The sequence below is a fragment of the Podarcis erhardii genome, assembly GCF_964252035.2.
Source record: "Podarcis erhardii genome assembly, chromosome: 1".
NCBI classification, from domain to species: Eukaryota; Metazoa; Chordata; class Lepidosauria; order Squamata; family Lacertidae; genus Podarcis; species Podarcis erhardii.
The window spans coordinates 3705882-3729372 of record NC_138497.1 but is presented as its reverse complement, the minus strand read 5'-3'; the positions used below and the strand labels follow the sequence as shown (position 1 = coordinate 3729372).

The 23491-nt window shown below is 46.2% G+C and overlaps 1 protein-coding gene across 3 annotated transcripts in view; it reads left to right on the top strand.

The window, feature by feature from the left end:
- MAP4K5 (mitogen-activated protein kinase kinase kinase kinase 5) overlaps positions 1 to 23491 on the top strand; it is an 88392-nt gene that overhangs the window by 37219 nt on the left and 27682 nt on the right. For all 3 annotated transcript variants that reach the window (XR_014156073.1, XM_081859736.1, XM_081859735.1), the window contains exons 4-16: positions 4774 to 4864; positions 5593 to 5657; positions 5928 to 5983; positions 8736 to 8783; positions 8879 to 8921; positions 9387 to 9459; positions 12401 to 12532; positions 13882 to 13944; positions 17034 to 17115; positions 20308 to 20424; positions 20683 to 20761; positions 22319 to 22377; positions 23086 to 23153. Coding sequence is in view for 2 of the 3 variants with exons in the window: in XM_081859736.1 (XP_081715862.1) it covers positions 4774 to 4864; positions 5593 to 5657; positions 5928 to 5983; positions 8736 to 8783; positions 8879 to 8921; positions 9387 to 9459; positions 12401 to 12532; positions 13882 to 13944; positions 17034 to 17115; positions 20308 to 20424; positions 20683 to 20761; positions 22319 to 22377; positions 23086 to 23153 (976 nt within the window). In the remaining variant the exon portion in view is untranslated. The remainder of the gene's footprint in view (positions 1 to 4773; positions 4865 to 5592; positions 5658 to 5927; positions 5984 to 8735; positions 8784 to 8878; positions 8922 to 9386; positions 9460 to 12400; positions 12533 to 13881; positions 13945 to 17033; positions 17116 to 20307; positions 20425 to 20682; positions 20762 to 22318; positions 22378 to 23085; positions 23154 to 23491) is intronic.

The window sequence follows — 23491 nt, the reverse complement described above, 5'->3', positions numbered from 1 at the left end:
CTTGGGAACCAACGGCATTCCTGAACTACAGCTCCCAGCAACCATAACAGAGGGTCAAAGATTTGCCACCCCTGCTTCAGCCCCACATTGTCTGATGGGATTTGTAGTTCAAAGCATTTGGAGGGTGCCAGTTGGTGAAGGCGGCTTTGAGGCCTTGGGCAGAGAGAGATTTTCCGCATCGCCCTGCCTACCTGGGTGCCCACCTTAAGAGAAGATGCTAAGGGCTGTATTTGGGAGATTATGCCTACAAAGGAGGAGCTTGTCACTTAACGGCATCCCCTTTACTACGAATGCAACTAACGCTTCCATTATTACTGTAAGAAAGCAAATATGTCAGTTCTATAGTTCCTGTTTGGGGTATGTGGCTGACACATTTGGCAGCGCTCTGAATCCTTTTTACATGTGTCCTGAATTATCTAGGTGTTGGCTTGTGCTCAGTTAATAAAGAGTTGGGCAGAAAAGCAGCCTTCTCCTCCCCCAGTTAAGCGGTGGATGTTGAATTCAAATGTTACCAGCTGTTAGCGCTGATTCTGAAATTAGACTAATCTTTGCACTGTGCCATGTAACTGGAGTTATGTGCCTTCACTGTGCATATGCCCATCCTGTCCTGAGAATCTCTACTTTTATTTTATTTTATTTAAAAACAAAACCAAACCAGAAGGAATTGTAAAAATAGGATAGCTGTGTGTCATTAGCTTTTTGGCATGAAGCTAGCCCTCAACATTTTAAAAAACACAACACTTGGATTATCTAGAAGCAGAACCAAAAACACGAAGGCATGAAGCTAGCCTTCAGCCCTTCAGAAACCACGAAAGAAGAATTTGGAAACACAGAGACAAGAAATGTGAAGCTCCAGCTCATTCCCATTTTTCAGGGTTTGGCTGAGCTTGTTGTATTTGAGGGCAATAGGCTTTTGAATGGGGCCATTGTGCACAGGAAAGCCATTTGTGTGTGTTCTGGCGGGGGGCTCCTCATCTGCTTTCCTAAAAATGACGTACAGATGTTGTTTATGTTCAAAACATACAGCTCAGTGGCGACCCTCGCTGAGTCCCTCCCCTGATCAAGGACGAGGATGTCAGAAGGTCGTGATCTGCGTGACTTTTGACTTGTTCGGGGGCTTTCCCCATATCTTCTCCTCGTCTGCCTGGGTAGGGTGGGGGAAGCTGAAGGCCACAGCAAGACTGCGGTCAGGACCCAGTCAGTCAAGACACTGGATGCTGTGCCCTGGCAGGGGATAAAAAGCTGTTTTCAATTTCCCCTCTCCATACTTGTTGACGGTTGCTCTCGTCTTGGTATCTTGCTTTGGACGGCGTTTATAATGGGTGAGAAGCTGGAGACCAGCTTCCTGTTGTTTGCTGGATTGGTGCTGCTGAGTAAAGCCAAGTGGGTAGAAGGGCCCAATTTTGGGGGGCGGAGGAATTGTGGGATGGGCATGAGTGAGAAGAATGCTGCTATTATTATTATTATTATTATTATTATTATTATTATTATTACTACTACTACTACTACTACTATTACTATTTGTATCACACCCATCTGACTGAGTTGCACCAGCCACTCTGGGCGGCTTCCAGCAGAATATACAAAAACAAAACTTCCTGTACAGGGCTACTTTCAGATGGGAGGGCGTTTCACAGGGAGGGTGCCACCACCGAGAAGGCCCTCTGCTTGGTTCCCTGTAACCTCACTTCTCGCAGCAAGAGAACTGTCAGAAGGCCCTCGGAGCTGGACCTCAGTGTCTTGCCTGAACGATGGGGGTGGAGACGCTCCTTCAGGTATACTGGGCCGAGGCTTTAAAGGTCAGCCAATGAAGATCCTTTAGGACTAGTGTTATATGGTTCTGGCGGCCACTCCCAGTCCAGCATTCACATTCTGGATCAGTTGTCGTTTCTGAGTCACCTTCAAAGGTAGCGCCACATAGAGTGCATTGCAGTAGTCCAAGTGGGAGATGACCGCCCTGTGCCCCCCTGGCAAGACAGGGCACAGGCAGGTAGGGTCTCAGATGGAAGTGGTTATGTCCGTGTGAGAGGCCCCTCCTCTTGGTGGGTGCCAGAGCCCTGTTGGAGGTGGAGAGCCAGAGGTCTCATGTTGCACTGAGCTGGAGCATGGACGAAGCACATCCAACCACTTCAAGGCTTACCACAGGCATAGGCAAACTCTGCCCTCCAGATGTTTTAGGACTACAACTCCCATCATCCCTAGCTAACAGGACCAGTGGTCAGGGATGATGGGAGTTATAGTCCCAAAACATCTGGAGGGCCGCATTTGCCTATGCCTGGCTTAGCAGGTTGCAAGGGACAATCTCCTGAGTTCTTCGTCTCTCCCTGAGGATGTGCATGCTTTTTCTGCCGGCCAATTTGAAGCTTGGAACGGCTCCTTGCATAACTGGGCTATTCCCTTGTAAAACAGCAGGCAGAGCTGTCGCCCTCAGGCGTCCTAAGAGGCTCCCAGCCCATCTTGCGGGGCCTGAGCACATTCTTTCCAGAGTCACTGTGGCGCTTGAGCCCCGAGGCTGCCAGCCCAGCCCTCTGAGGAGCAGTTTTGTCTTCAGCCAGAGAAAGTAATAAAACGTGGAAAACCAGTAGAGTGGAATTCGTTTAAGCAGGAGAAGTAGCGGTGGAGGGGACTTTTTTTAGCATCCGTCGAGCAGTTGTAGCATTCTGTATTGTATTGTTTTGTTAATAATTGCAAGCATGTTCTGGGATATATTTGTCAGGCTTGAGTCTTTTGTCGCTTTGGTTGCCTGAGCAGTCTGCTTTTCATCCACCTAGACTGGGGTGCCAACCCCTACCCTGCGGCCAGTTGATGAGTAGACCTTGAGCTAGGATGACAAATGCTGGGTTCAAAGCGAGTGCTGTGGTTGGTGCCGCCTCTGGTCACTCCTGTGCCTCAGATAAGATTCGCAGTCCCATTGACAGAGCGAGAAAATGCACTCGCACACATTTCCCTGGGTAAAAGTCAGATCCTGGGGGAATTAATCCTTGAAAAGCATAGAGAGCTGAAAGAGGAAGTGGGAAAGAGCAACTCTCTTCCAACTTCCCATGTCATGTCTGTGTACAATTCAAGGGAGAAAAAGGTAACTACCCTCACCACCGCATGATGAAGAGGTCAGTGAGTAGGAAGAGAGAATCATAGAATCATAGAGTTGGAAGAGACCACAAGGGCCATCGAGTCCAACCCCCTGCCAAGCAGGAAACACCATCAGAGCACTCCTGACATATGGTTGTCAAGCCTCTGCTTAAAGACCTCCAAAGAAGGAGACTCCACCACACTCCTTGGCAGCAAATTCCACTGTCGAACAGCTCTTACTGTCAGGAAGTTCTTCCTAATGTTTAGGTGGAATCTTCTTTCTTGTAGTTTGGAACCATTGCTCCGTGTCTGCTTCTCTGGAGCAGCAGAAAACAACCTTTCTCCCTCCTCTATGTGACATCCTTTTTGAACATGGCTATCATATCACCCCTTAACCTCCTCTTCTCCAGGCTAAACATGCCCAGCACCCTTAGCCGTTCCTCATAAGGCATCGTTTCCAGGCCTTTGACCATTTTGGTTGCCCTCCTCTGGACACGTTCCAGTTTGTCAGTGTCCTCCTTGAACTGTGGTGCCCAGAACTGGACACAGTACTCCAGGTGAGGTCTGACCAGAGCAGAATACAGTGGCACTATTACTTCCCTTGATCTAGATGCTGTACTCATATTGAGAGCTCAACTCCCACCCAGCTGCTCTCCTGTGATAACACACAATCACAGAATCATGGAATTGTAGAGTTGGAAGGGACCCTAAGGGTCATCTAGTCCAACCTCCTGCAATGTAGGAATCTCAGCACACGGTCCCCCATCCTTATGGAAACCATACCAGACCCTGCTTGCTTTTGCAGATGTGCTGGCAGTTTTATTGCTGCACCACTAGGATGAACGCATTAACTGCAGGTGTAAGAAAGCTTGCACACTTCCAGTGTTTTATGAATTGTGATGTTTAGGGTTATATTTTTTCTGAAGTGTTTCGTTGATTGATCAAAGCAGTCACTCAAAATTAGTTTAATTGGTTGATAGCGCTGCTTGTGGAATTTGAATTGGAATCCATGGATTCTGCTGCAAATCAATCTTCTGGATCTGCGCCTTTTGGGTCATGGTGTGAATCGGAACATAATTGTCCTTCAGATTTTACACCTCTCCAAATTATGCAGTATAGCCCTTGGCTTTAAAAAATGCACCGAAATGCATATTATAGGATCAAAAAAAGACATATGGGTGCATTGAGGTCTGATACATTGCTAATTATGTATTTTTTGACAAAATACGAATTCTCATGAGGATTTAACAAAAAAAATCGTAGATTAATACAGAGTGGGATTATTGTTATTATTATTGGCATGTATTTATGAGTGAATACATGCAAAACTGACACAGAGTGGAAATAGATTGATCCATCCTGCCCAGAAAGATGCCTCCAGTTATTTAATCCAGTAGGTTAAAAAAATTAAAAGCATTTAGTTTTTAATATATCGTAAGCTCTTATGAGACCTGCAGGTGTCAATCGCCATCATGGAAGGAGTATTCCCTCCTACGAGAGAGAGAGAGAGAGAGAGAGAGAGAGAGAGAGAGAGAGAGAAGGGATGCCTTTCCCACCTTTGGCGTTGTTGGGTTTATTCCCCTCATATGTTAATATGTGCAGATTTAATTAAGATTCATAAAGTCATTCAGCCAGGCTTCCTTTAACCAGGCAACAGCCCTGGTTAAAGTGAATAACAAATCTGCTTTGGGTTTTTTCTCCCAGGGGATGACTTTTCGTTGATACAGCAAGAGATCTACATGGTTAAGGAATGCAAGCATCCTAACATCGTAGCTTACTTTGGGAGCTATCTCAGGTAAGGCCTTCTGCATTCTGCTTTGTAGAAACGATTTGCTGTGCCAACTTCCTGCCAGGGACCTAAGGTTTTTCTGCACAAGCCCCAGGGAAGGTGGTGTTCCCTGCTGGTTTTTGAGCTTGCTCTCTGCTGTAGGATACGGTGGTCCTACAATGTCAAATTCGATGAAACTTGGATGCTGGGGCTATGTAGAGCCGCTTTTTAAAGCTCTGGTGGGACGGAAGTGAAGTAGTTCTTCTCACCAAACCTGAAGCACCATATTTTCCAGTCTTCTGTAATTCTGCATTCTATTGGACGTGAATCTCTTGGGACATCCCTTATTCCTCAACAGATTTGATCCGTTTCCCTGCGCTTGCATGTTCTGATATTCAGAAGTTTGCTGCATATCCCCCCCCCCCACCAAGAAATCAAGGGTTGTGTTTTATGTGATACTTAAAAATCTGCAAAGGGGTCAGAACTTGACGTTGCTGTGGGTCTTGAACCTATGATAGCTAACTGCGTAAAAAATGGACCTCCGACCTCAGTTCCTGTCTGTGTAATGGGAATAATGGTGACAAGGTGGCACCTAATCACTACAAAGCGCCTGTTTGAGATGGGTAAGAATTATTAACTACCCTGAGCCTCAGGGACAGGATTGGCTATGAATATCAATGCAATACAAATAAATGTTTTCTGATTCGTTATCAGCATCAGGCATTATTTCTGATAATTTCTTCTTAATTTCATAGCCGTGAGAAGCTGTGGATTTGTATGGAGTACTGCGGAGGAGGATCCCTTCAAGATATTTATCATGGTAATTGGCAACCTTATTATTTTATACCATGCCCTTCCTTCAAGGGGTTGGGGTGGGATGCACGACTCTTTTCTTCTCTTTAATTTGGGGCACAAATTCCTGTAAAGTGCTGCAGTCCAAAACCTGCTGCAACAAATGAGAAAGCCCTGTTGACTTCCATACTTTAGTCATGTGCTGCACGACAAAGGACATCCTTTTATCAGCCCCACACGGGTCAAGAGCATGCCACCACATCATGCCTCATCATTTTATGTTTGATTTTCCTTTCAGTGACGGGGCCGCTGTCGGAGTTTCAGATTGCGTTTGTTTGCAGAGAGACGTTGAAGGTAAGGCACTGCTGGGCAGGTCTTGTGTGACTTTTGGCGTAAGAAGAACGAAGCTGTTTCAGTAGAACTGCAGTCCAAAGTACATGCAGGGGAGCGGGAGAAGATCGCCAATAATAATCTTGGCTAATAAACTGCTCAGTTGTTGTTGTTTAGTCGTTTAGTTGTGTCCGACTCTTCATGACCCCCTGGACCAGAGCACACCAGGCACTCCTGTCTTCCACTGCCTCCCGCAGTTTGGTCAGACTCATGCTGGTAGCTTCGAGAACAGTGTCCAACCATCTCGTTCTCTGTTGTCCCCTTCTCCTTGTGCCCTCCATCTTTTCCAACATCAGCATCTTTTCCAGGGACTCTTCTCTTCTCATGAGGTGGCCAAAGTCTTGGAGCCTCAGCTTCAGGATCTGTCCTTCCAGTGAGCACTCAGGGCTGATTTCCTTCAGAATAGATAGGTTTGATCTTCTTGCAGTCCATGGGACTCTCAGGAGTCTCCTCCAGCACCATAATTCTAAAGCATCAATTCTTCGGCAATCAGCCTTCTTTAGGGTCCAGCTCTCACTTCCATACATCACTACTGGGAAAACCATAGCTTTAACTATACGGACCTTTGTTGCCAAGGTGACGTCTCTGCTTTTTAAGATGTTGTCTAGGTTTGTCATTGCTTTTCTCCCAAGAAGCAGGCGTCTTTTAATTTCGTGGCTGCTGTCACCATCTGCAGTGATCATGGAGCCGAAGAAAGTAAAATCTCTCACCGCCTCCATTTCTTCCCCTTCTATTTGCCAGGTGGTGATGGAACCAGTGGCCATGATCTTAGTTTTTTTGATGTTGAGCTTCAGACCATATTTTGCTCTCTCCTCTTTCACCCTCATTAAGAGGTTATTTAATTCCTCCTCACTGCTCAGTACAAATTGCTAAACACTGTAGTCTGGCCTTGGGATTTTTAGTTCACTACTTCATATTTCAGCTGGCACTGTGGTCTAAACCACTGAGTCTCTTGGGCTTGCTGATCAGAAGGTTGGCGGTTCGAATCCCCGCGATGGGGTGAGCTCCTGTTGCTCTGTCCCAGCTCCTGCAAACCTAGCAGTTCGAAAGTACACCAGTGCAAGTAGATAAATAGGTACCACTCCGGCGGGAAGGTAAACAGCATTTCCATGCGCTCTGGTTTCTGTCATGGTGCTCTGTTGCGCCAGAAGCGGGTTAGTCCTTCTGGCCACATTACCTAGAAAGCTGCCTGTGGACAAACGCCGGCTCCCTCGGCCTGAAATCAAGATGAACGCCACAACCCCATAGTCGCCTTTGACTGGACTTAACTGTCCAGCGGTCCTTTACCTTTACATTTTTACCTATATAGTGGAGATTGTTGCATATACATAGAATTAATAGAGGTTTCCTGTGTTCAAAGCACTTCACGTGCTTTCTCTCAGGAATCTGCACAGCTATCTAATAAGGTAGGTCATCCTTTCTTATTACCACCTTGCAAGTGGAAGAGGATACCCAAAGGCAGCATTTCTCAAACATGGGGCTCCAACTCCCATTATCCCTAGCTAGCAGGGCAACAGCTGGGGACCCAAGTCTGAGAAACACCGCCTTAAGGTCACCGAGGAAGTGGCCCATCTGCAATTTGAAGTGGCGACTCCACAGGTCACCTGCTTTGCCACAATGCAGCCCCATCTGTTCACAGGAAGGGCTGTCCATTCTCTCTGTTAGCCATGTTACTGAGATGGTCTTTTATCCCACCCAAGCTGAGATTCTGTGGGTGTAAAAGGTTGATCTTTGAATATGCACTCAGAGTCTAATTCAGCACTAAAAGAAGCCCTTCTAAGATGCGGTTTAAGGCTCTGTTCAGAAGGCTCTGTTCAAAAGAGAGTGTGATAGCTCAATACTGAGACACCTGTACTAAAAATACCTTCACCCAGAAGCAAACGTTTTTGATATCGCACTCCTGGACCTCCTCTTCACAGCTCCGTTTTATTCTCTGTGGATGAGGCAGAGGACCAGCACGTGAGGGCTGCTTTGCTGAACCACATTGGGGAGCAGGGGAACAGAGACCCCCCCCCAATCATGAATCACAATGTCTCCTCCAGCTCTAGTGATTTAGAGGAGCAAGGTTATGGACTGCAGAGTTGGAAGGGACCCTGAGGTTCATCTTATCCAGGGTTGTCCAGCCGGTAGATCGCCTGGGTGATCGTGGTCATTCTGGTGCAAACAAAATCCCTGTATCCCGTCTCCAGCGCTGTCTCCCTCCTTCTGCTGCACTGCCATCCCTTCTTGCCAACCCCCCCAAAAGCTCAACAACCGTGGCCAACCCCTCCCCCCCGAAAACACACACTCCTCCCTCCCTCCAATGACGGTGGGTAGATCACTGACAGTTATTTTATACTTGGAGTAGATCACAGTCTCTTGGGAGTTGGAAGTGCCTGATCTAATCTAACCCCCTGCAATGCAGCAATCTTTCACGCAACGTGGGACTCGAACGCACAACCCTGAGATTAAAGAGTCTCATGCTCTACCAATTGAGCTATTCTTCAGACAATAATAACACAAATAAAGCATAGTAATGTGTTTGCATAAGGACTCATTTAAAAACATTTTGCATGCATTATATCAGCAGTTCTTTTAAAGTTAGAAAGGGCAGGTGAATGGGGCTTAGGCAGCAGCCCGTCGTCTCATGGGGGAATTGGTCCTGGTCACTCTGGCCTTTGATTTCTTAGGCCATCTTGGAGTTCCATCCTCATCTTTGCCGCTGCTTTCTTTTTAGGGGCTCGATTATTTGCACAAGAAAGGCAAAATGCATCGGGATATTAAGGTAGGTCGTTCCTGAATGGAGCTCTTTCTCCATTAAAGAAAGGGGGGGGTGTTGGTGAGTGACCGTAAACGTAAGGTTTTATTTTTATTTTTCAGGGTGCAAATATTCTGCTGACAGACCATGGGGACATCAAGCTGGGTAAGTTTGCTTGCTGTCCTTGTCTTCCTTGAGAGAGAGTAAAAACATGTGTAACATTTGCAGAGCAGTAGAGACTGTCTCGGAGGCATCTTTGCTTCAGGCAGTGCAAATGTGCCTTCTCTTCTTGAGGTCATGCTCTGCATGCCACAAAAGCCAGATGTGGGTGGGACTGATTGGCTAGCTCCTGTGCCATCTCCAACCCTTAAAGGAATTGTGCAGTTTTTTAAAATTCCCTTTTAATTCAGCCTCCAGTTTCACCCACTCATCTGCCCCTTCCATTTTGGGTGGGAGCTTGGGAGGCAACGAGTGAGGCCCCTGTGGCTGGCACTATTGCAGATTTGGCACACATGCCTCTCTTCACCCTCCCCAACCCCTCCCAAGAAGGCCTACTTAGAGCCTTTGCCTTGGTCTGCATGAAATGGAATGCCAGCTTCTAGAAAACATCTTCCACTCTTTCTCCCACAGCTGACTTTGGCGTCGCGGCGAAAATAACAGCCACCATCGCAAAGAGGAAGTCGTTTATCGGCACTCCTTACTGGTAATAAATTCCTTGGGATTATTCAAACAAGGGTCTGTGATGCTGACCCAGGGTTTCTGGACTGAGCTATGAGGATGCAGTAAGAGGAGTTGAGGATGCAGTGAGTTGGCAGAAACAGACTCAAAGCTATTGAGCTCTTTTCTGACTTCGTTGGCTGGGCATCACCTCTTCCACTGCTGCTGAATACCTTCTGCTGATTCACTTTAAGCCAGAGGTGGGGACCAAATGCAGCCCTCTAGTCCTCTGTTAAGCCCTTGAGACCCTTCCCAGCGCCTTTGCCAAGCTGGAATCAGTCTTTGAACTATGGCAGTGCTGCTTGCTTGACAGGATGGAGGTGTGTGTGTTTGTGTAGCATGGTTGGAGTGTGACCTTAACAGTTGTATCCGTTGCTCTGTCTACTCTTGCATCTGGCCCCATTCACAACTGGCATGTGACACCCCCCCCCCAAAAAAAATTGTCAATGAGGGAATGTGACACTCAGGCTGAAAAAAGGTGTCCCACCTCTGCTTTAACAGCCCATACAAGGTGTCTACACAGGTGAGACAGAAGCACACAGATCTCAGCTGCAACAACTTTCAGAAATTGGAAGGTGAATATATATATATACACCTTGGGTTCCTGATTTACATCCTACACTCTTCACAGGAATAGGCAGCTTTTGTCAGCCAAGGAAGCAACCTTTGGATGAACATGGAAGTAGCACAGATGAGCAACTTGTGAAATGCAGGTTGTTATGTGCAGCTTACTCTTTTTTAAAAAAAGAGTTATAAATATCCTGCCTTTACTTTGTTCGTTCTCCTTATGGTGGCAGAAGCAAGGCTGAATTTGCAACTGCGCCCTCAATAAAATAAAAAACAATCTGATCTTGTGGTTGGTTGTGCACAAATTGAGGATGGGTGCACCAGGTCTTTCAGCTGGGCAAATGGTGAAGTCTTCCTTGAAGGAATTGTTCCGAGAAGTGGCTCAGCATTCTCAGAACTGCAGTCCCCAAAATTGCTTAAGGGAGTCACCAACAGCTCAGTCAGTATAGCTTAACACTGCTGGCTTACCAAAAGCTCCACAAACCTGGTGGGGTATGTGGGATCCCCTTCCTGCTCCACCCTAGGACTCCTTGAGGTCCACCAGCTGGAGCCAAGCGCAAATGAGTGACTTACAAGGAAGGTCAGACATACACTGAGAATTAAGGAAGGGGTGGGAGTTGCTTATCATCATCATCATCATCATCATCATCATCATTTATTTATACTCTGCCTATCTGGCTGGGCTGCCCCAGCCACTTTGTGTTGTTGTTTTTTAAATAATATTTATTCAAATTTTAAAGGTTACAAAAAGAAAAAAGAGAAAAAATAAAAATAAAAAAGACAGAAAAAATACAATCAATTAAAAAAAAAATCGAACCTTTACATAGCTTTCTTTCCTTTACTTATTTCCTTGACCTCCTCACACCTCCCATTTTTGTATTCTAATTCAAATTGTTATTTCAGCAAATCCTTCCAACCTTGTTTTTATCTTAATAATTTGTCTTAATATACTATAATTTTACGTTCTCTCTTTCACCCATTCATTTTTACTTAATCCTTTATGTCATTTCTGCCAAAACCACATAATTTTCTTTTTCCAACATCTTTCTAACAATCCTTAATTTTACAATATTTTTGAAGATAAACTTTACATTTTTTCCAATCTTCTTCCATCGACTCTTCTCCTTGGTCCCGGATTCTGCCAGTCATCTGCCCCAGCCACTTTGAGCGGCTGTTGTTAAACAATTCGGAGACAAAAAACGCTGGGTGATTTATTGCAAAAGAGACCCGCAAAGCACTCCCTGTCTGCCTTCTGCCCGCACCGCAGTCAGCCTCCTCCTTTTGCTGTCTCTCCAAAGTCTGCAGGACCAGGCGGCATGTCTGGCACCTGGGAGACAGCAGGATGTTTCTGTCAGGCTCCAGTTCCCCAGTCTCCTTTGTCTAGCCCTTAGGACTCTCCCCAGGCCTTCCTCCTCAGGCTACCCTACTCTTTCCAGGGTATGTGCCCTCATTGCTTCTCCTTAAAAAGCTAAAGGGACCCCTGACCATTAGGTCCAGTCGTGGCCGACTCTGGGGTTGCGGCGCTCATCTCGCTTTATTGGTCGAGGGAGCTGGCGTACATCTTCTGGGTCATGTGGCCAGCATGACTGAGCCGCTTCTGGCGAACCAGAGCAGCTCATGGAAATACCGTTTACCTTCCTGCTGGAGCGGTACCTATTTATCTACTTGCACTGGTGTGCTTTCGAACTGCTAGGTTGGCAGGAGCAGGGACCGAGCTACGGGAGCTCACCCCGTCGCAGGGATTCAAACCGCCGACCTTCTGATCGGCAAGTCCTAGGCTCTGTGGTTTAACCCACAGCGCCACCCACATCCCTTGCTTCTCCTTAAAGGACTACAATAATACCTCTTGCTTGCTTGCGGGGGAGGATGCGTGTGAGAGTGTGTGTTTCTGTAGAAACCTCTGACTTCTGCGTAACTGGGAATGCCACCTTCTGTGCAAACGAAAGGGCTGCATCCAGCGGCCCACCTGCTTTACAAACACAAATACCTTTATTGGCATTATGAGTTAAAACATTTCAAAACACTAGGATAAGTTTAAAAGGGACAGGGGTGAGGCTGTTGAGGATCACAAGGCACTCGATTGTTTTGCTTCACCCTGTCTATGCCCTAGAGAGGGATGATTAATTAAGAACCCTTTTGGGTAAGATGCTTTATTCCTCTGGCTCTGCCTACCCCCAGCATGCAGCCTCCAGAAGGTTGCCCACGAGAAGATGTGGCCCTGGGGCTGCGAAAGGTTCCCCACGCCTGGGCTGCAAGCATGGGGGGGGGGGCATTTGGGTTCATTCAAAAGCACCAAGGGGAGGTGGGGGAGGTCTTGGCTCTTGCTGCTGCCTGACAGTGTTTTTGTTCCCCCCACGAAGGATGGCTCCGGAAGTTGCAGCTGTAGAAAAGAACGGCGGCTACAACCAGCTGTGCGACATCTGGGCGGTGGGCATCACAGCCATCGAGCTTGGAGAGCTGCAGCCGCCCATGTTTGATCTTCATCCAATGAGGTCTGTGGACAGGAAGGGCTCCTCTCCCCACACTCTCCCTGGCCCTGAAGTAAACAAGTGTTAAAAAGAACTCTAGTATCTGAGAGCTGGAAGGGACCGTAAAGGTCATTTGTTCCAACCCCCTTGCCAAGGCAGGGAACCCAACACTATAATAATAATTTATTATTTGTACCCCGCCCATCTGGCTGGGTTTCCCCAGCCACTCTGGGCGGCTTCCAACAAGGATGAAAAATACACTAAAATGTCACATATTAAAAACTTCCCTGAAGCCTTCAGATGTCTTCTGAATGTCAGGTAGTTGTTTATCGCTTTGACATCTGATGGGAGGGCATTCCACAGGGTGGGCGCCACTACCGAGAAGGCCCTCTGCCTGGTTCCCTGTAACTTGACCTCTCGCAGTGAGGGAACCGCCAGAAGGCCCTCAGAGCTGGACCTCAGTGTCCGGGCAGAACGATGGGGGATTCTCCAGCATCCTTGGGGGGTGGTCCTCCCTCCTGCCCCTGCTACAGAATCTTTGGCTGGAGAAAGAGGAGAACCTTCCACCTAGAATAATATTAGCGCTCTGTAATTTGCTTTTACTGACCTATGGTTCCCCCCCCCCCCAAAAAAGAGAAAAACTAGTTCTTTAATTGACAGTTAACACAGTTGGTGTTATTTTTAGATTTTCTATGTTGGTATTTTTTAATTGGTATGAAAATGTGCAAGCATCATCAAAAGAGGAAACAGATTCACAACACTTCAGTCTTTTGCAAATGCAACGTTTATAATATCAACATTTTTAGATGGTTGCTGATACCGTGTTTGCACGATACTGTGAGCTTCCATGAGTTGGCTGTGCCCTGAAAGGCAGCTCACAAATAAATGAATAAAGCCTGACCTGCCTGACTGTTCGACCATCAATTCAGTGTGTGCAATCGAAGTTCTTCCTAATCTTTAGGGGTGTTGTGGACTGCAAATCCCATCATCCCCAGCCAGCAGAGCCAACGGTAAGGAAAGATGGGAATTGTAGTACAAACCATCTGGCAGGCGCCACTTGGTCTACTCCGGTCAAAAATCCCTTTCTTCCCTTACAAATCCTTTCCTTCAGGTAGGTAGCCATGTTGGTCTGACACAGTCTAAATAGATGATAGATAGATAGATAGATAGTCCAGTTGCACCTTAGAGACCGACTATCTGCAGGTAGAGACCGATGGTATCTGCAGAAGTGTGCATGCACACGAAAGCTTATACCCAGAACAAACTTAGTTGGTCTTTAAGGTGCTACTGGACAATTTTTTAATTTATTTTGAATCCTTTCCTTGTACAGCTGTGTTCTGCACTTCTGACGGGGTGGTGTCCTTGTATTTCAGGGCCTTGTTCCTAATGTCCAAAAGCAACTTTCAGCCTCCAAAGCTAAAGGAAAAAACAAAATGGTAAGTCTGGGAGTGCCTTTTTCATTTATTTCCCCCCCAGTGGTCTCGCCCTTGATGGTTTGTGTCTAGTTCCTTTCCTTTGGCTGGTGGTGGTGACCCCTGAAGGTGGCTGAAAGAGATGCTTAGAATATTCCATCACATACCCCCCCCCAAAAGTGGGCTTAAGGGATGGGTGTGGGGAGCAGAAAGAGTTTGACCTGCTAATATTGACTGGCAGCCCCTCAAATCGCCCCTCCCTCCACTTTAGTCATGGGGCACTACAATCCTTTGATGGTTGCCTTACTTTTTAAGCGGGACACGGGTGGCGCTGTGGGTTAAACCACAGAGCCTAGGACTTGCCGATCAGAAGGTCGGCGGTTCGAATCCCCGCGACGGGGTGAGCTCCCGTTGCTCGGTCCCTGCTCCTGCCAACCTAGCAGTTTGAAAGCACGTCAAAGTGCAAGTAGATAAATAGGTACCGCTCCGGCGGGAAGGTAAATGGCGTTTCCGTGCACTGCTCTGATTCGCCAGAAGCGGCTTAGTCCTGCTGGCCACATGACCCAGAAGCTGTACGCCAGCTCCCTCGGCCAATAAAGCGAGATGAGCGCCGCAACCTCAGTCGGCCACGACTGGACCTAATGGTCAGGGGTCCCTTTACCCTTTACTTTCTTTTTAACCAAAAGGCTCCTCACTGGATCATTTTGGACACCCCCATCCTGCAGTTCTTTTAGGGTACATGCAAAAGTCGCTTCAGGCTGGGCACATCCACCTTTGCTTTGTGCCTGACCAGGCGGAGGGATAGGCAAGAGTGGGAGTATTCTCAGTTGACTGTGCCCCGTCCTCCAGCGTACGGCTGGAGGTGTGATTAAGGGGTGAGGGAAAGGATTTTAGGCCACAAGTTTCTGCTTTCTTGCAGGCCTGCCTCTGCTCAGTCTCCGTTTTTAAGAAGTGGTATTTCTCTAGAATAAGGACAAAAGCAATTTCTGAAGTTAGGTTACCTTTTGCTCTGGGAGGTTGGTCCGCCCGACATTTCATTTGCCTCCCCCTTATGTCAGCTGCGGTATCGTCATACTGTGTTGCCTCCCCTCGTTGCTTGCGTGTGTTTTTCTAATAGGCTGCAGTTCAGTTGTGATCTCCATGTTAGCCATATTTTCCAGCACCCAGACAGTCAAACCACATTCTTTTGCTACAGATGTTTTTGCCATTTGCACAAGAGTTGCACTGGCCTTCTGTTCTTCCCTTCCCCTTTTTGGCAAAAAAATGTAGTTAAAAAAAACACCCCAGACAGTTGGGGGGTGGGGGAAACGAACTTGAATTTTTTTTGTTAATTCTGCAGCACTACAAGGGCCAATGCAGATGGAAGGGGAATGCATAAGACTTAAGAAGAGCTCTGAGGTTGGGTCCGACCAAAGGCCCATGCAATCATAGAATCATCTAGTCCAACCCCATTCAATCCAGAAATCACAGCTCAAGAATCCCTGCATCTAGTCTCTGCTTTAAAAACCTCCAATGAAGGAGAGTCCCTCCCAAAGGAGTCCATTCCACTATCGAACAGCTCTTGCCGTCAGAAAGTTCTTCCTAATGTTTGGTTGGAATCTCCTTTCTTGTAATTTGAATCCATTGGTTTGTGCCTTGCCCTCTGGAGCAGGAGAAAACCAGCATGCTCCATCTTCCCTTTGAAAGCAGTTTGGATAGCTCAACATGGTCAAAGGCCTGGAAACGATGCCTTATGAGGAACGGCTAAGGGAGCTGGGCATGTTTAGCCTGGAGAAGAGGAGGTTAAGGGGTGATATGATAGCCATGTTCAAATATATAAAAGGATGTCACATAGACGGGGGAGAAAGGTTGTTTTCTGCTGCTCCAGAGAAGCGGACACGGAGCAATGGATCCAAACTACAAGAAAAAAGATTCCACCTAAACATTAGGAAGACCTTCCTGACAGTAAGAGCTGTTTGACAGTGGAATTTGCTGCCAAGGAGTGTGGTGGAGTCTCCTTCTTTGGAGGTCTTTAAGCAGAGGCTTGATAACCATATGTCAGGAGTGCTCTGATGGTGTTTCCTGCTTGGCAGGGGGTTGGACTCGATGGCCCTTGTGGTCTCTTCCAACTCTATGATTCTATGAACATTTGCTATGTTGAATTCCATCCTCTATTTCAGATAGAGATGATATAATTCCTATCTTTTGCACTTGCCCGCTAATGATCAGTCAACCTCTAATAACTGGAAATAAAAAGAGTAGAGCTATGAGTTATCCATGGACCTTTTCCCGATTCCTCTTAAGCTACGTAAAGGAAATAATACTTCCAGATGATGGTTGAAACAGTACCTTCAAAGGCAGCCCCACGTAGAGCGCATTGCAGTAGTCCAAGCGCGAGATAACTAGAGCATGCACCGCTCTGGCGAGACAGTCCACAGGCAGGGATGGTCTCATCCTGCATACCAGATGGAGCAATGCAGGAATGGGCTGTGGATGAAGGGCAGCGTACAAATTCAATAAATAATAATAATAATTCAGAAATTGGGATTCTTCATACATTATACCGGCCTTTCTGAACCTGATGCCTTCCAGATGTTCTGAACTACAAGCCCCAGCTAGCATTGCCAGTCTGTCAAGGGTGATGGGGGTTGTAGTCTAGAGCAGTGTTTCCCAACCTTTGGTCTCCAGCTGTTTTTGGACTACAACTCCCGTCATCCCTAGCTAGCAAGACCAAAGGTCAGGGATGGTGGGAATTGTAATCCAAAAAGAGCTGGAGACCAAAGGTTGGGAAACACTGGTCTAGAGCATCTGGAAGACGCCAGGTTTGGGAAGGCTGCATTTATAGGAATGGTGAGGTACTAGATCCAGCGCAGCCACTGCTGCTATTTACGTTGAACTTTGCCTAAGAATGCTTAGTTTATTTTATTGTTGACTTTCCTTTGCATATATGTTTATTTGTGTCATTTATATTTTGTATTTTTATTATATTCATTTTCTTATTGTGCAATGGTTGCCCATTATATAAAAAAACTTTGATAATACAGAATCTGAACGTCTTTTAATTGCCATGCAGACCCATCACATACAATAAAAGCTGCGTTTTCCGTTTCTCTCTCTCTCTTTCTCTCTTTTAGGTCACCGACATTTCACAGTTTTGTGAAAGTAGCACTTACAAAAAACCCAAAGAAGAGGCCCGCGGCAGATAAACTTCTTACTGTAAGCCTGTTTTCTTTCTTTTTTGAAAGATGAGAGTAAAATCTCATCCCCACTAGTGGAGTAAATGTTCTGGCGTTCAGTAAATGTTCTGGCGTTCAGGGTACACTCCAAAGGCCTTGCATACTTCTTTTTTAAATGCTGTAATGCGTGATGAATATCAAAAACTTTCCAGGCATGTAAAAAGCTTCTTGTTTTTACAAAAAAACCCAAACGCCTCTGTGTTAAGATTGTGCTGAGATAATTCCCTCCGCATACTAGATGAATCACGTTTTTTAAGTGTCTTAAAAACTTTAAGCAAACAGACAGACAGACACTAAAATTCCCCAAATTGACCTCTAATGCAGACGCTGTCAGAAAAGTGAAGAATTGGGAGATTTTGCCTTGTTTGGATGGAAGGCTAAACCATGTTGCATGCCCTGGACCAGCACTTCTTAAACTTCTGTTGCGCTGCAGCTGCTGTTCCGGCTGGCATGTGTTTTGGGGACTGGCACATTTTCTTGCCTTACAGTTGCTTGAAAGCCTTTTGATATAAAGCTCAGCCTCCTGAGTTTGGTCTGTGCGGTGCTCACAATCCATGCAGGCAACCTCAGATTTTCACACACATGGGAAGAGAAACCTTTCTTTGGGGCGTGACTCTGCAGCAAGTCTTGCAGTGCTGAAGAAGCCAGCTGCCTTTTCATTTAAGTTGTAATGCCTTAGAAATCTTGAAGAAGCCACATGTGATTGCTCCATTTATTTAGTCATTTATTTATTTATTTTTAATTAAATTAGTTGCTTTCTCTTGGTCAAGGCAACTCCGAGCAACTTACAAACAAACAAAAAGCCCAAATAGAAACATTAAAACAAAGGTGTTAAATACACTAAAAACATAATAATTTTATTATTAAAACTAAAGAGGAGCCACTTCATTGATAGTAGTAGTAGTAGTAGTAGTACAGTGGTGCCTCGCAAGACGAAATTAATTCGTTCCGCAAGTTTTTTCGTCTTGCGAGTTTTTCGTCTTGCGAAGCACGGTTTCCCATAGGAATGCATTGAAAATCAATCAATGCGTTCCTATGGAAACCGCCTTCAGACCAGGTCCGGGGACAGTCTGTCCCCCGACCTCTTCTGAAGGCTGGGGGGGGGGACAAGGGCTTTTCTTCCCACCCCCAGCATTTAAAAAAAAACCCCGGACAGCGGAGGACTGCTCCGCTTTCCGGGGCGATCTTAAAATGCTGGTGGGAGGCAGAGAAGCCTTCGCTGCCGCCTGCTAGCATTTAAAAAAAACCTGCCTGCCTTCCCGGGAGAGCGGAGAAACGCGCGTTTCTCCGCTCTCCCGGACGGCTTTTGAAGTCCGCTGTCCGGGGCGATCTTAAAATGCTGGTGGGCCCGCGTTTCTCCGCTCTCCCGGGAAGGCAGGCAGGCAGGGGGGAGCAAAGACTTTTGCCCCCCGCCGGCCTTCAGAAGAGGTCCAGGACCTCTTCTGAAGGCCGGCGGGGGGCGAAAGTCTTTGCTCCCCCCCCCCCCGCCTTCAAAAGCCGTCCGGGATAGCGGGAAGCCCTTCCCTGCTATCCCGGACCGCTTTTAAAATGCTGGCGGTGGGGAGCAAAGCCTTTCGGCCCCCGCCAGCCTTCCTGGACCTCTTCTGAAGGCCGGAGGGGGGGGAAAGGCTTTGCTCCCCACCGCCAGCATTTAAAAGAGGTCCCCGGAGATTTCCCTATGGGCTTTCTTCTTGCGAAGCAAGCCCATAGGGAAATTCGTCTTGCGAAGCGCCTCAAAAAACGGAAAACCCTTTCGTCTAGCGGGTTTTTCGTCTTGCGAGGCATTCGTCTTGAGGGGCACCACTGTAATAATAATAATAATAATAATAATAATAATAATAATAATAATAATAATAATAATATTTTATTTGTATTCCGCCCTCCCCAGCCAAAGCTGGGCTCAGAGCAACTGACAAGTAAAAATAGCACAGTGTACATAAAATCACACAGTCAATTAATTAAAATACATTCTAAAATCTTTCTAAGAAAGGGCAGCCAGGGATGTCTATAAAACATAGTAAAAAGCTTAACCACAGTCATGAAATCATCATGTACCTCACACTTCTGGGATATTCTCTCAAAGAATAACTAGGCATAATGTTTATTATTATTATTATTATACATTTATATACTGCCTTTTCTTCTAAGGAGCTCAAGGTGGTGTGCGTGGTTCTTCTCCTCCTCCCCATTTCATCCTCACAACCCTATGAGGCAGCTTAGGCTGAGAGATGGCAACTGGCTCAAGGTCACCCAGTGAGCTGAGTGGCGAGATTCAAACCCTGGTCTCCCAGATCAGAGCCCATCACTCTAACCCCTACACCCCACTGGCTCTCCTAAACACTCGAGGCGCAGCCTGGGGAAAGTTCCTGTTCGCAGGGGCAGCTAGCAGACGAAGGATCATAGCTTTGTGGTAGGGCTTTGGTTTCTGTGCAGAAAGTCCCTGGTTCATAGAATCATAGAATCATAGAGTTGGAAGAGACCACAAGGGCCATCGAGTCCAACCCCCTGCCAAGCAGGAAACACCATCAGAGCACTCCTGACATATGGTTGTCAAGCCTCTGCTTAAAGACCTCCAAAGAAGGAGACTCCACCACACTCCTTGGCAGCAAATTCCACTGTCAAACAACTCTTACTGTCAGGAAGTTCTTCCTAATGTTTAGGTGGAATCTTCTTTCTTGTAGTTTGGAACCATTGCTCCGTGTCCGCTTCTCTGGAGCAGCAGAAAACAACCTTTCTCCCTCCTCCCCAGCTTCTCCAGGGAGCTGAAGAGCCTCTGCTAGCCGGTGCAGACCAACGCTTGCCAAACTGGTGCCCACCGCAGCTGTGCTGGCGAGGCCTGATGGGAGCCATGGTCCATCTGGAGGGCACCCGGGTAGCATTGGTATAGGCTGGTTTGAACTGGTCAAGGCTGGTTTGTGCTTGTCCACACCGGTTTGAACATGTCTAGGTTTGTTTGAATTGGCACAAGCCACTTTGAACAGTTCCAGATAGCTTCGAGCAGGTCCAGGCCGGTTGGATCAGGTGCAGGTCATTTGAAACTGGACCAAGCTGGTTAGAACGGGTCCAGGGCGGCTGGAACAGGTCTATGTCGCTTGGATCCAGCCCAGGCTGGCATGGACTGGCAAGTCCTGAACTCGCCCTCTCATTCTTTCCATGTATGTATATTTTTTAGCATACCTTCGTTGGGCAGCCCGGTCTCTCTCGGTCGCTGGCCGTCGAACTGTTGGACAAAGTGAACAATCCCGACAACCACCCTCATTACGCCGAGGCGGATGATGACGATTTTGAGGTGAGCAAGTCCCTCCTCTGGGCAGTTCCCTCGCCTTTGGGCCTCGTTCTCCCTTGGAGCTGGCGAGCCTGGGAGGCCTGGGTAGGTCTTCATTGTGGGGAGCTTACACGAGAGAATGCTCCCTCCGTGGGGGAAAATCCCTTTGCAACTATGAACATGCAGCCATACAGTTATGTGGGGCACCCCATTTCCCTTCGGTGGGCGATGAAGACTTGCATGTGTCACAGCCTCTAATGTCTCCCTTTCTGATTCCTGCAGCCACACCCAGTTATTCGCCACACCATTCGCTCTACCAACCGGAACGTCAGAGCAGAGAGGACGGCATCTGAAATCAATTGTGAGCTTCTCCTCTATTTTATTTTATTTTATTTTATTTTATTTTATTTTATTTATTTATTAGCAAAAACATACATCTATACATACACTGAATAAGACATAACGGGGGACACACACACACACACACACACAAAAACAAAGGTTAAAAACAAAAAACATTCATTAAAAATCAATAGAAACTAACCTTGCAGTATTTGTTCTTAGACTGATTTTGGTCTTTACTTATACATTCTAATATTGTCTGAAAATCTAAGATTTATTTACTAATATAGTTATATCATGCGAAAACAAAAATTAAGAAAAAAGAAAGAAAGAAAGAACGACTAAGTCGACGTAACAGCTTTAACAATAAAAATACAGTGGTACCTCGGGTTAAGTACTTAATTCGTTTCAGAGGTCCGTTCTTAACCTGAAATTGTTCTTAACCTGAAGCACCACTTAAGCTAATGGGGCCTCCCGCTGCCACGCTGCCGGAGCACGATTTCTGTTCTCATCCTGAGGTAAAGTTCTTAACCTGAAGCACTATTTCTGGGTTAGCGGAGTCTGTAACCTGAAGCGTATGTAACCTGAGATACCACTGTACCTATGTATTGCTAAGTATTACCTTTACATTTTGTTATATTATTGACTTCCTTCTACCTCGTTACGCTTTCTGTTTGACCATTCCTATTTTTACCCTGTATTTAATTGTTTCATCTTCATTTTGGAGTGAAGAGAAAATATTTTACTTCACTTCTCTATTTTAAAGCTAAACGCCTGCCCCCTAATTTAGCACCAGCTTAAGTGTTCATTATTACTCCGGGGGTGGGTGTGTGATGATGATGATAAGGACGATTTCCTAATCTCAATAATCCATCTGTTGCCAAAAAGGTCTCCAAGAGACTTAGATTTAAAAACTGCTTATCGCCTTCTATGCAAATAGTAGTCTGGGATAAGAACTTGCATTATTCGGTTATATTGCCTGAACACCGGCTGCAGACGGCAGGAGATTCCTTTCCCTCTGCTTTTGGGCCAGGTGCCCACAATCTCAATTGTTTTATTTTAGTCTCCAAAATTGGTCGAGGATCCTACCATGATTAAAATCCTCTTTATGTTGCTTCTTCGCCTTCTTGCCTAACTTCTCTTCAAAGCATGCCGTTCCAGAGGAAAGAGTTGGTAGTTGATATTCCTTCAAGCAGACACACTCCTTGCTAGTTTCATTTTTGCAGGGGGGTAGTTCTTGGAATCGCAGCCCCTCAGAAAGAGTAGCGTTTCAGAAGAGAGTGTTTCAAACCGAAAACAAAACCCTCTACCTTTTCAGGCATGTTAAGAGGAAATACTGTTTAATTGTCTGATAACAAAACTTTTTAATAGGCTCTTCTAAGCCACTTTGAGTCCCTGTCAGGGAAGAAGGTGGGGTATAATTAAATATATCACCATCATCTTAAGTGGCTTATATTAATAAATGTGAACATTTTTGCTATGGCAAAATTTTGCTATGCCATTTTGACATGGCAGTTGAAAAAAAAGCCTTGTAAAAGTTTTGTTTATAAAGTTGTAAATGTCTCATGTCTTTCAGTTGACAAGCTGCAGTTTGAACCGCCTCTACGGAAAGAAACAGAAGCGCGAGATGAAGTGGTATGGATTTGTTTTATTTTTATTTTTTATTTAGTATTAATACCACTTCATATCTACAGAAATCTCTAGATGAGTTCACCACATGCTACATGCACACACACATTCCCCAGGGGTTTGCAGAACGCAGATTGGGATCTACAGGTAGATCCCTGGGTGATCTGCAGTAGATTGGCAAAGGATTTCTGGCTCCCAGTTTTAAGAAGAGCAAGAGCAAAGGAGCTTTTCCCACTTGTGCTAAGCTGATGAGATGGAAAAGTTGACCAGGACTGGCCATCTGCTTGGAAGAACTGGGAGCTCACTTCAGTTTCGGTACTGCTTAGAATGAACTCAGAGGCACTCTTGTTCTTTAATTCTAGTTGTATGTCGTTTGTACTTGGCAGATTATTTTTCAGGAGGATTCTCAGAAAATATAACCTCTGTTGTGCTCTCTTCATCAGCTCTTTACTGTTTTTGAGGCTACTGTTGATAGCCTCAAGTCCACCTGTGGCCTTTGGCCATGTGACGGTTGAGGCCTGGCGTTGGGCTGGTCCCCAGTCTGTGCCACGCCTTTCCTTGTGTACATTTCCCAGACCAGAAGCAGAACCGAGCAGATCCAGAAAACGCTACTCCTGAATCAGAGCCAGGGAATAGGACCTGATATTATAGTGGGGTGCCGTCATTAGATATTAGATGGAGACATTGCTCAGCTGAACGTTTTCCCCTCTGCAGGTGGTGGCAGCTGGCGCACACTTCGCTTCACACTGGAATCCTTTTGTTGATGGCGGAAGCTGCGCAAAGTAAGTATGCCTGGCTCCGTCGTGAATAAATGACCCACACTCTGCATTTCAAGGTTACCACCTGCTTGGGAGGAAAAAGGGGGGCAGGAACCGGATGATCTGGGCAAGTCAGGCTTTTGAGTGAGTTCTGCAGGACAGACAGGGCCTTTTTAAAAAATAAAAAATAAGTTTTTACTGAGGGATTTTCCAAAAGTAACAAAAGTACCTTTCGTATCTCTGTTTTTAAATCGTAGAATCCTTCATACAAATCCATTGCAGTCAGTTTGAGACACTTTTGTTGCAGGTAATGTGGGGGTGAGAGGGAAAGAGGAGAGAGAATAAAGCGTATATGGATAGTT